General features: G+C 39.0%; 1 protein-coding gene across 1 annotated transcript; it reads left to right on the forward strand.

Moving 5' to 3' along the window:
• Positions 1 to 728: 728 nt before the first annotated feature.
• On the forward strand, positions 729 to 4,715 carry FBXO5 (F-box protein 5; the record flags this gene model as incomplete). Its single annotated transcript, XM_082277074.1, has 4 exons — positions 729 to 1,450; positions 1,766 to 1,856; positions 3,014 to 3,175; positions 4,436 to 4,715. 4 exons carry the CDS (start codon positions 729 to 731, stop codon positions 4,685 to 4,687), a joined length of 1,227 nt encoding a protein of 408 aa, XP_082133200.1. The 3' UTR covers positions 4,688 to 4,715.
• Positions 4,716 to 12,050: the final 7,335 nt, after the last annotated feature.

Genomic DNA, 12,050 nt, shown 5'->3' on the forward strand with positions numbered 1-12,050 from the left:
GCCCTCGCCCATCCCCCCGCAATTGTTAATATAGATAGCACCGTATTTCGCGGGGGAAGGGAATGAAACAGGGCAAGAAAAGCTCGATTTCTCTATGATATCTATTGACCTCCCACCCTCTTGAAATCATGCTTGTAAGTAACCTTTATTTCACTCTGACCATTGTTTAAGGATAATTTGCATATACATGCGAGCACTCAAGTCTTTCCTGTGCCACCCAGCCTCCTCCCTTTTCAAAAATGCCAGATATCTGGCTGCAGCAGCAGCATTGCCTCTGGTCTTGGATGCAAACTTCAGGCTTCTCTGGCCTGCACAGGCCTATGGTCACTCATGGACCCTCTGCCACTGGTGTCCCTTTCAGGGACCTCAAGTGTCTTGACTATGTTGCTACCTTTAGGGAAGGAAGTGGAAGCACTGGTGTGTCTCATCTATGCTGGTGAAATGGTGACCAAGTAAATCACCCAGTCAGTTTTCTTGCCCTAGTTATATGCAGCACAAAACGCTTGTTTTTTGAGAAGATCTTACATAGATTTAATCAGTGGCCATTCAAATCCTTAGTTCCACTAGTTGTATTTTAGACACTAGAGGGTGAGTTAGATAAAAGCATAAAATTCATAATGCAGAAGGGAAGCATGGTAGAGAGTCTTTATAAGAAAAAGAATTTGTGATCTACTTTATGCTGTGTTTTAATACTGCCTTGTTGTTTCTTGCAGGATACAAACAACAAAATGAAATCAAACCTTAACCGCTCTTGCAAAATGAAGCGTGATTGTGATTGTGTGTCTCTTCATGCTGGGTTTACACCATTGAGATGTGCTGTGGAGAAAACAAGGCTGGAAAAATCCTGCCCTTTGAATTATGAGGGAGGCTTTTGTAAAAGCTGTGCAGAAGAACATCAGAAAATACTCCTTAGTGACTCATACCATGCAGCCACCAGAAGTCTAGACCTTGAAGATGGAGAAAGACCCATACATAACAAAGAAAACAACCAAATAACCCAGAGACTTGATGAATGTATCTGTGAAATGGAGGCAATGGAAAGCAGTAAACTTCATGAGGACAGCGGTTATTCCTCTATGTTAAGTACTCCGTATGCTGATGCAATAGAACATGAGGATAGTTTACCTTTGGCTGGGAATCTCTGTGGCACACCAAAACATTGTCTCATGAAGAACCAAAATGAAGAACAGTTTTCAAAGAAGACACTATTGCCAGTAATCCATTATGAAGAAGTGATTTGCTCAACTTTGAAAAAAAGTGGCAAAAGAAATCTTAAGTCTTGGGCTGCTGTAGACAGAATTGTTTCCAAGGGAAAAATTGAACTTTGTAACTTAATTGGAAAGAAAATGGGGCTAGATAGAATAGACATTCTTGCTGAACTCTTCCAAAAGAACCTGAAGCATATATTAGCAAATATTTTAAGGCATCTCAGTGAGATGGATTTAGTAAAGTAAGTATATTGATGTCATTGTATTTCACAGGGAAAGGAAAAAAACCTAATCCGATGCCTTAATGTTTTATATATGGAGCTTGTGACATTTACTCAATGTTTAGTATTGTGTTATGTTAATATATTAAAACATGAACAGGCAATGTAAGCCATGATACATAGGGAGAGTGTCTTTTCCCTAGAAAGCAAATTAAAGACTACACCTGTGAACATATTCTATCTTTACATAGAAAAAGAAAGAGATTACAGTTATTCTTGCTCGTAAATAAATCCCTTTTCTAGGAGGCAACTGATATGTTTGTACTGTCGTTGCAGTTTTGCCAAAGTCAGCACAACATGGCAGAAGATTCTACAAGAAGATAAATGGATTTTCCAAATATATAGCAGAGCTGTGAAAAACCTTTCTGTAAGTTTCTGCACTGAACCCTCAGTGGCTTTCTGCTATTTCAGGTCTCCTCCTAGCCTTAAGAGATCACAGAAGAGTTTCTTAGATTGAAAACTGTCACTGGAGTGTCTGAGTTTGTCCTGTTAGGATGCCCTGTCTCAAGTATTGCTAGTTACATCAGTGACTTTGGGGACCCCAAGGAAGGTTGACTGAGAAGGTGACCCAAGGAGAGATGCAGATATTCTTAAGAGCTTTCACATGTCCTGTGTTACAGAGGAAGGCAGGAAGGAGAGAGTCACTGCCAGCACAGCCCTAGAGACTCCCAGCAGAGGCTTGGTTGCTTCAGCATCCCCACTGATCCAGAAGGGCGAGAGACAGAGATAAACCACTCAGCTGGCTCTGTGAATCAGGTTCTCTGTTTATAGCAGTAGTCGCTGAAGTCCACCATGCCTGCTATGGAAAACTGAAAAGTTTTTTGCACTATGAGCTATTCCTAATGCCTCTTTGTCCTATGAAATAAAAATTCTGGATCCATTCACACTAGCCTTGCATTTTATCAAGTCAGGACCCTTAAAACACTAGGAGTGTTTTTCCTTCTTGAGAGATAGAGAGACAGACAACAAACTAAGGCTTAGGATCTACCACAGGGTGAGGTTGTCAACCAGTTTGAGTTTTATGTAGTATTTTACAGTACTGTTGGGGTAAAACATTTGTACACCGCTGAATATTCATCTCACAAAGTTTGATTTCTTCCATTCTGTTGTATGCTTTTTTGTTTAGCTTAAACTGGAAACTTGGTGGGTGGAGTTTATTTTTCACAAAGAAAGCTTCAAGCACTCCTGTTCACCATAAAAAATGGGAAGTACTGATATTTGCTTTGAAAAATTGATTAATAGGTTACATGCTCTGCCTAAATAATTGTGTTAATGTGACAGTAGGATTACATAATACAAGATGGTTGGTTTTGAACTGGAAACTAGGGAGCTGTTTTATGCATTTATAACAGAAGTGACTCTGAAGGTCATGGTAAAATCAGTAGTACTCCTTGGTGTGATGCTTTATTATTGGAAACCTGGAGGAAGGATCAAAAATTACTTGTTGACTTCTGTTAAACAAAAAACACAGTATCAGGTAAGTTCTCTTCTCAAATTGAAGTCTTTTGTTTTTCTTTTCATCAGAATGTCACTAAGGCACCAGAGCATGCTGCAACAAGAGAGTATGTTCTCTACAGAGTGTCCTTAGCTTCCATTCAGAAAGCAGCCCCACCAAAAAACTCCAACAAAAAAAGCACCAGGTCCAAAGCATCTAAGAATCACAGCAGGCTCACGGAGTTTTCTGAGGTAACTGGTGGTTTCCATTAATTTTTAATTTCTCACATGTTTTCTGGAAAACAAACACCTTGTAAAGCATATTTTTGAAAGTAGTATCACCAATTTCAAGTGCTTGTAATTATTAGCATGGCTGCCAAATTTTGCTTAGCACACCTATTTTAAGATCATGTCAGAAGCTAAGTAGAGAATATTTATATACTGGGATGTTCTACATACTTTTTTTTTTTCTTTCTTAGGAATTTCACTTAGCGATTTTTTTTTTTTTTTTTGGCTTAAATTTTGTCTTGGTCAGATATTAAAAAGTTAGTCATTCCCTGTTCATTTCCATGGGTTTATAATGAATCACATGTTTTTCAGACAAGTAATATCACAAAAACTGTCAATTTTACTTCAAAACTGAGGGACAATTAAAAAAAAAAGGACCAAAGATTTAATAGTTCTTAGTTCCAATCTTTAGAAAAATAAGCAATGTGTATTTCTTTTAGTCATTTTATGGGTTTTTTTGCCAACTAATTATCTGGCATTCAAATGACTTTTTAAGCTACATATTTATAGTGTGTAACACACTTGGAGTTGTCAGTAACTGGTAACAGCCTGTTTCCCTTCACCTTGTTATTTTTCTTAAGCTGTCTTTTTTTTTCCACATACTTGCAATGTAGACCTGCACCTATATCTTGTAAGACTTTTAAAAATGCTTGATGGAAGTTATTGTCTGTTAATAAGCAAATGATTTTCCCAACTAGAAAAAGGTTTCATGCTGAAGCTCAAAAGTCTTATTCTGCAAATTGGTGGAATAAGAGAAGAAGATAAAAAGTCATTGGAAAATATGATCAAGATTAATATTATTATTATAGGACTTTGTAGCACTAGGAATGTAAAAGTACAACTGTTTAGTAGCAGTCTAAAACTTTATTCTTGTTATATGTCTATACACAACTACATCACCATCCTTGAACGAGGTTTGGAAGATTCGGGAAGGCTGTTTTTCTTACTGCTTTTGATTTATCCTGTCCTTTAACTTTTGAATTTTAAGAATACAAAATTGGCTGCCTCTATTCCAGTACAAAATACTTGCAATTATAGACTGATTATTCCTGTTCAGTCTTCATCAGAATTTGATGCAACAAGAATTAGGCTAAATTTTTAATTAATCCCTCTATATTAGGAGAAGTTATAGTATGTTTTGTGGCACTTAGATAATATCAGGAAGTATTTGGAGAGTGTATTTACCCTCTGCTCATGATTTTCTGTGTATGCTTTTTCCAACAGGCTGCCAGGAACTTGAAAAACACTGAAAGCCTTAAAGCTTGCCATCGCTGTGGCTCACCTGCCAAGTATGATTCCTACCTCCAAAGAGCAACGTGCAATCGTGAAAGTTGTGGCTTTGACTTTTGCACCAAGTGCATGTGCAGCTACCACAGCTCCAGTGACTGTGTGAGCAGCAAACCAGTGAAACACAACTCTACGGCAGGGCCGCTTCCTGGGACTAAGAAAAGCAAACAGAATCTAAGGAGATTGTGATCCATCCCTCCCAATACAAATTGGCAAATGGCCCGTATAAGTTATTTTTAATCATCCACAAAAGAGAATGCTTTCTGCTATTCCATGTTAATAAAAATGGTTAATTCTGTTATTCCTCTGTACCATTTAATCATCCTGTTCAGAAGGGTTTTAAAAGCATTTCTAGTGCTGTCAAGTGAGGTGAGTGAAGCCCCTTTTAATGTGAAAATATGAGGGAGACTAGATTTTATGATTTTTCAGAGCTTTGCCTTTGATTTTAAAATGTCGACATTCATAATACCATTTTCTCTGATGGTTTCTCTTCTGTGAATCTCAAATTGCTCTTCCTTCATTTCTTTCAGAATGTGCAGCTTTCCTTGAACCTTTCCCAAGTTTAAAAAAAAAAGTACTGTATGTTGGCTATACTGCTAAAAAATACTTTGACTTTTTTTTGAAATCATAAGCTAATTTTAATATTTGTATATATTTGTAAATATTATTCATATTTGTCTTGTAAATGTGAAAATAAACGACTATTCTCAACAACTTGGTTGCCAAATCTGGCCTTCCTGTTTATCGTCCTAAAACATTGTTTCTCACGCTCTCTTTGCAGGTTTTCTAGTATGTGCTTCTTAAAGTTGTTGATTTAACAAAGTGCAAGTCCTCCTGGGTTTGTGTAAAATGTACTGAATCAATTGTCATGCTGTATTCTTGCAGCTTTACCTAAAGGCTCGTAGCAATAATTGCCAATAGTGTCAAAAGTGCCAACGCTTCCTTTTCATTTCAATGGAAATTTTTCTATTGGCTGAACTTATGCTGCTGTTGCAGAACTAGCTCACTGTCAGTAAAATATTCCTGATCCCACAGTAAAGAAAGGCGAACTTTTGAGAAATAGACTAATAATTTTGTGGAGTTATCTGGGGTGGTTTTCTCCCCCTGTTGGTAAGTAAATAACAGACTAGGACGATGGAGCTGTATGTCCTGCTTCTTGAACTATAGTGTAGGTAGTGACAGGATAAGTGGCAATGGCTTCAAAGTTAGGAGAGAGTAGGTTTAGAGACACTGAAATGGGTTTCCTAGAGAAATTGTGCATGCTCAGCTCAGGAAGTGTTTATGGAGCTCTGAGCAGCCTGGTCTAATGAAAGGTGTCCCTCTCTGCAGCAGGGGAGTTGGAATGAGAGAGTGAGGATGATGGGTGTTACTACTAGTAGGTGCCCCAACCAGTGCTGAGGAGAGCGATTTATGCGCCAAAGGTGTGAAAGTCTGTAGATGCAGATCGTTAATGTCTCTGCTGAGCCTATCTTGGCCGTGCCTTTGATATGCAATCGGTGTGAGTCATACCTGGGGCAAGAGCACAGCACTTGCCATATGGAGATGGGTGCTCCTCAGGTACTGCAGCTGTTGTCAAAAACCACTTCCAAACTCAGCGGTTGGCAGCTCCAGTGACTTTGCAGGAATGTGATAAGCTTCTTACCCACACTGCATTTGCCTTTCAGATCTACAGAGGGTGATAAATACTTGCAGACTGCCAGAGTCTCCTGCCTGGCTGGTGCAAGTACAGATTTCTTCCAGTTATTTGCTTATCTCTAGGAATGGCTCTGCCTGGTAAGGAAGGGCGGGACATTTCTCTGCTCTGTAAATTGCTTTGTCTCGAAGCTGTTCCCCCCCATCTTGAACAGCTGTGAAGACAGATTATCCCTTAACTTCATCCCAACCTTAGCTGGGAGACAGGCAGAAGCAGGCATTTAGGACTTTCTGAAATCAATATTGAGTATCTGTGTTTTGCAGTTCTTCTCTCTTGCACTTACTGTGCTGTCCTGGAAAACCCAAGGAGCTACTCGAGGTGCTTACACCTTTCTGCAAATCATTAAAGGCAATTTCAGCTCTCACCACAGCAAGGAGAGAAGCTGAAGAGAAGTGCCTGATAGTGATGATAGAATCACCTGTATGAACAGGGACAAGTTTGGATGCACTTACCAGTTTAACATATCCTCCAGAAGAAGCTTTTGTGCTCTGAGGACCGTGGAACCTGTAAGAATAAAAACAAGAAAAAAACAGCCCTCTTACTTCAAGTCTGCAACTGCTGGCACCTTTGATGCCATGAAGATTTTTTGCCTTTTCTTTTATACCCCTGTTATACCTTTTTACAACTTCTGTATTCCTAGTGCGTTTTCCCTACATTCTTGGACTTGTTTGTCAAGCTAGGAGACTAAACATTTTAGAAGCTTCGTAGCTAGGGATCAGTGTGCCCCAGACCCCAAGGTCCTCTCCAGAACACATTGTGTAAACCAAGATAGAACCATCCAGGGGAAGGCTCCTTGGGGAGGGGGGCTCACTTGACCCTCTCATTGGGGAATCTCTGATAGATATGCTAATTAGTAAGACCTATAATGATATACCCGGTCTTTTGGGGATAGACTCGGCAGGGTGCATCTCGATGCATATGACCTGGACGTGTGCACCTAAGGATCCTTAAAATAAATACCAAGGTAAAATCCCTTTTCCCCTTCTAACCGTGTTTGGCTCCTGATTTTAAGACCAGGAAAAGGCATCACCTTAGCCCAGCAGGTCACCTCAGAGCCTGATTTCTAACGTGTGGCAAAACTGCAGCATGTGCCAGATGTGCTCACTAGCCAAAGGTTTCACTGTAAGGAAGCAAAATTTAAGCATGTTGAATGGGTTTTAAAAAAACCAAAAAAACGAGAAGTGTAAAAGTCATAGCTCTGTCAGTGACCACTCTCAAAAAAGTTCTGTTTGTTTAGCCCTGAAACGTAAAGTTTGCCCTGACTAGGAGAGTTTAAAAATAAGGAATCTAGATTAAGTTTCTAAATAAGAACTCCCTTCCCACCTCCTAAAGCCAAGGACTGACACCCCTTTTGAGGAAATTATACTGGAGTTTAGGGATTTTTTTTAAATGAAATTGTTCTGGAAAGGGAAAACCACGAGATGGTGCTCTTGTCTCACTCACTGCGTGAAGTCGGATTCATTGAGCTCTCTTGCAGTGGTTCCCTCCACCTCTGCTAACTGTAGCTGTAGATCTAGTTACTACAGTCACGGGGAATCAGGTTACATCTGCAACTAAAAGAAGAGAACCCAAACCTTGAATTCAATTACTGATTTTAACATTTATTTCAAACATATTTGTCTAGGATATGTACACATTTGCTAAACCTAAACATATACAGGTGCCTTTCATAAAAGCTTTGTCATGCTGCAAAATGCATGTGCCTTCTTCAAGGAGTGATTAACTGCTCTAAACATGACATTTACTTTGCCCACCTTGTGCCCCCATAGTGACAACTGGAGAGCAAAGTCACCACTCCTAAGCAGTGAGTGCAAGCTGTCCTGTGAAGCCATCAGAGCATGTCTGGAGCAAGCAGCAAAAAGCTTTACCTGGGATTGGACAAGGTTTTCCTGATTGATGGAGGTTTGGTGAACACCTCAGCAGCACGACAGCTGTGGTGCCACCTTGATGTGTCTTCTGGCAGGAGCTAATGGTGCCAACTTACAAAATATCTAAGAGGCATAGCATGCATATGTCACTTCTTGTGGAGTGCCTCCACTGTGCTTAGGAGGGGCTGGCATCTTGAGCTGAAATGCCACTACCTGAATGCAAGGATGGACCAGGCCATTACTGTGATAGATGTGGGACTTTGGAAGACACTTGCTGTGATGAAAAGATCCCCCTTCTAATATATTTGAAATTCGGAGTAGAGGATGAGGAGTTACAGAGATCGACAACTCCTGGATTGTCAGTCTTTACCTAAACATGTACAAAGTGTCAGGTCCACTCAGTTTTAGTATAACCTTGTCAGAATGGTTTCTCCTCTGAAGTAGTCTGGGGGAACTTCAGGATGAAGGTCAAAACATACTGCTGATATTCCCAACAGAAAATAAAAGCAGCTAGGTTCTATGAGCCTACTGGCACATGCAGAAATAGTTGTAAGATTCAAAAGGTGGAACAGACGTTGTAGTGGCCACTGAGATGGTTCAGCAGCAGCTGAGGTTTTGTACCTTAAGGTTTAATATTGTTTTGCTTTTTGCATTCCGAGCTACCCACATGGTACCTCAGTCCAGCATTCTGTCTGCAGCGTTCAGCCAGATGCAGTGTCAGGGCCAGCTCATGGCCTGAAGAACAGCCCTGAGGATGCCCTCTGGCCATGCAGGCGCATGGCTGGGAAGAGGAGGGGAACCCTGCCCCTCCACTGCCCTATTTCTCACCTCATAAATGCTAGCTTTTGGGAGGTGCCAGTAGTACTGTTGCCCTTGGCTGGTGTAACTGTGCCAGGACAGGGCTGAAAAGCAAAGGCCTCTGGGCATTTGAGGTTTCCTTGTAGCCAGACCATGACAGTAATGGTACATACTGGTCTGGGGTTAAAAAACCTCTCTGGCTTCCTCAGGCCCCCAAGTCAGACCCACACTGAGAGGGTCAGGTGTGTCTCTAACTTAAAGTATTTGCTGTGGGCATATAAAGGCCAGGCAGCCCTCAGCTGCTGGTAGAAGGACTGGGCTCAGGAGACACTCCTGCATGTTTCAGGAGGAGGTGCAGCTTTTCCAGGGCTAATGCATGGCAGCTACAGCTTCACATGAGGAACTTGGGATGGGTACAGCTATGGTGGCCACCACCTCCCAAAACTCCCCTCTGCTTTCTGCCCATGGCAGCTCTGTGCCCACCAGAGAGCGCAGTACCCCTGCTCAGCAGGGATGAAGGCTGCTTCCAGAGGCTCCACTGGAGCTGGCTTATGCATGAATCATAATACAAACATGGCACAAGAGTTCTGAGACTTCTTGTGTTTAGTGTCATTTTCTGAGGGTCTACCTCAGCTCAGTTAATTACACTGTACAACAGATTTTTGTTAGTCATATGTAGATCTAATTTTCAAGATTGTCCCTGGGTACCAAATTAGCAGAGAAAACATCAACTGCAATTTTCTTACCAACATACTTTAAACACCAGCTGCTTGTAAAAATGCGTATGATGTTTCTAAATTAAAAAGCTCTGCGTTGCTTTAAAAATACTTGCAACAAGTAGCATAGAAATACATTTACTCTCTGCAACTTGTTTACTTATGTACCCATCGATACAAAATCTTTGTGCCAGTAGGAAATCCAGAAAGTTTGAGTTGTTTCATGTCCCTTTCTTTCTTTATTCAGCAGGAATATTACAGGATGTCCAGTCTCACTGTATCTATTTTAGTAATGGTTTTGGCAAAGTAAGCAGTTCACTTTTGTTCTGATCTCCTCGCCTCTGTTAAATAGCAGTTATATCCTCAGTATTTGTACTTGATACACAGAGGTAAAATATAAAAAATAAGACGTCTCAATATCCTTCACCACTACCACAGCCCGACCACTCTGCTAAGAATTAACCATGCAGTAGATAACAAGTACACTTTTTAGTACTTCTATTTATACTCTCAGCGTGCTAATACTCATATTCTCTTGTCAGTACTGATGATCTTCACTCTTCTCAACACTCTTGTAAATAGCTTATATCCTGAAGACTGACTTTCGTATAAAGATTAAGACAACTCTTTTACTGCTTAACATATCAGAAAATAAGACATATTCTTTCCTTGGAGTTACAATCAAAAGCAAAGTTTTCGCTGTTCATACAGAATCCTTTATCCTCACTATAGCAAGGTTTTCACAAAATTTCTGGTGTAGATGGTAATTCACTATATTGCATTATGTTTACATGCCAGTCTCAAATATTATTAAAATTCTTTCAGATTTCCTATACATAAAAATTGACACTAAAGCAAATTGAATGCCTTTTTTGTACTTATTTTACTGCATATCAATTTCTTAAATTCTGATAACCAAATTCAAAGGTACTGGTTGTTCATGTTTTAGGAAGATTTGTATTTTATGTTACCTGGTGCTCAAACAAGCAATGAAATTTCTGGGAATGTGAGTAGTCTAAGAGAGACTACTGGTATAATTTGTTAATGTTTGAAACTGAGTTACTTATATTGATTAAATAATATATAGAGAGATCCAAATATAGATATACAAAAGATGTTGTATGAAATTATAATACTAGGCTCAGCTCATGCCTCAAACACCTTTAAGACCAAGCGAAGATCAAGTGTAACAAATATCTTTATTTTTCTTTCTGATAGGAAATTCACCTTTTGAAGCAACTTTTTACTGCAGATAAGTGATGTACACTTGTACAGCCCTCCTAAGTCTACATCACATATTCATTGCTTATGCAGCTGATAAAAACAGATATTTAGGCTCCTGTATAGAACCAGGATAAATATTTATCACTGCTAACTGAGCTGAAATAGTTGTCATTCCGAGTGAAAATACCTGTGACTTGACCAGTGGATTAGGCTTCCAACGTTTAACAGATGTTAATTATGGAGAGGATGGTAGAGGGTAAATATTGCTTTTCCTTTTCTATCTTTCCTGAATAAATTAAGTATATGATTTAATATGGGCTTACAAGGACTATAAGCTAAAAAGAAACAGCCATCAGCTATATTACTATTTATTTCTGTTCCTTTGATCTTAAATTAGTAGATTTTTTTTCAGAGAAATCATTAAATAAAATTGTAAAGTTCAAAAATATTTCTGAATGTTGTCATTGCCATAAGAACAGAAATTCTTTCTTACAAACCAACTAAGTTTTCATTCAGGGAATAAGATTCTCCTGTTCCAGAGTTATCTGTATACTTAACTCTAGTAATGGTTCACAGAAAATTTAGTCAATTTCAAAACAAAATATGTTACACATAGAAACTAGAAAGTTTCTGTAAACTGTAATGCTAGGACCTAGTTGCAAGTAGGGACATTATATAGTAATTTTTTTGAAGTACTGAGTTTAATTGCAGAATTTCAGACTTGTATTTTTGTCCCTGTTTCAAAATGTAAAGTGTGTTTTATTATTTTTTTTTAATTTCTAACCTTATTAAAATATATAAAGAACATGAAGGAAAACTGCAGGTATATATTTTTTTCTGATAAGTTGCATTTTTGAATGTGATTTTAGCTTCTTTTTTCGCTTTTCCATTACCTCAGACCCTTTCAGAGAAAGGGAGAGAGAAACATTATGCCAGCTCTTTGTTCAATCGGTCTTTCACTTTTATTAGCATTTAACAGAAATTTCTGTGGGAGCTATGCTGAAAAGATATCAGTTGTATAAACTTGTGAACAGCAAATCATGAAAGTATGAAAAATAAAATATGTATGCCATGTCTTAGTTTCTAATGAAAAACATACGAACTAGAAATAATGTAATCTGGCTTTCAGTTTGTAATCCAGCTTCCTAGGGTTATAAAGGGGAAATACATGGTTATTGTTTATTACACAGCTTAGAATAGTTGGGGAAATGTTTAATCCAGTATGGTAAAAGGTATTTGTTTTAATCCAGTAT

Source organism: Coloeus monedula (assembly GCF_965178545.1).
Source record: "Coloeus monedula genome assembly, chromosome: 2".
NCBI lineage: Eukaryota > Metazoa > Chordata > Aves > Passeriformes > Corvidae > Coloeus > Coloeus monedula.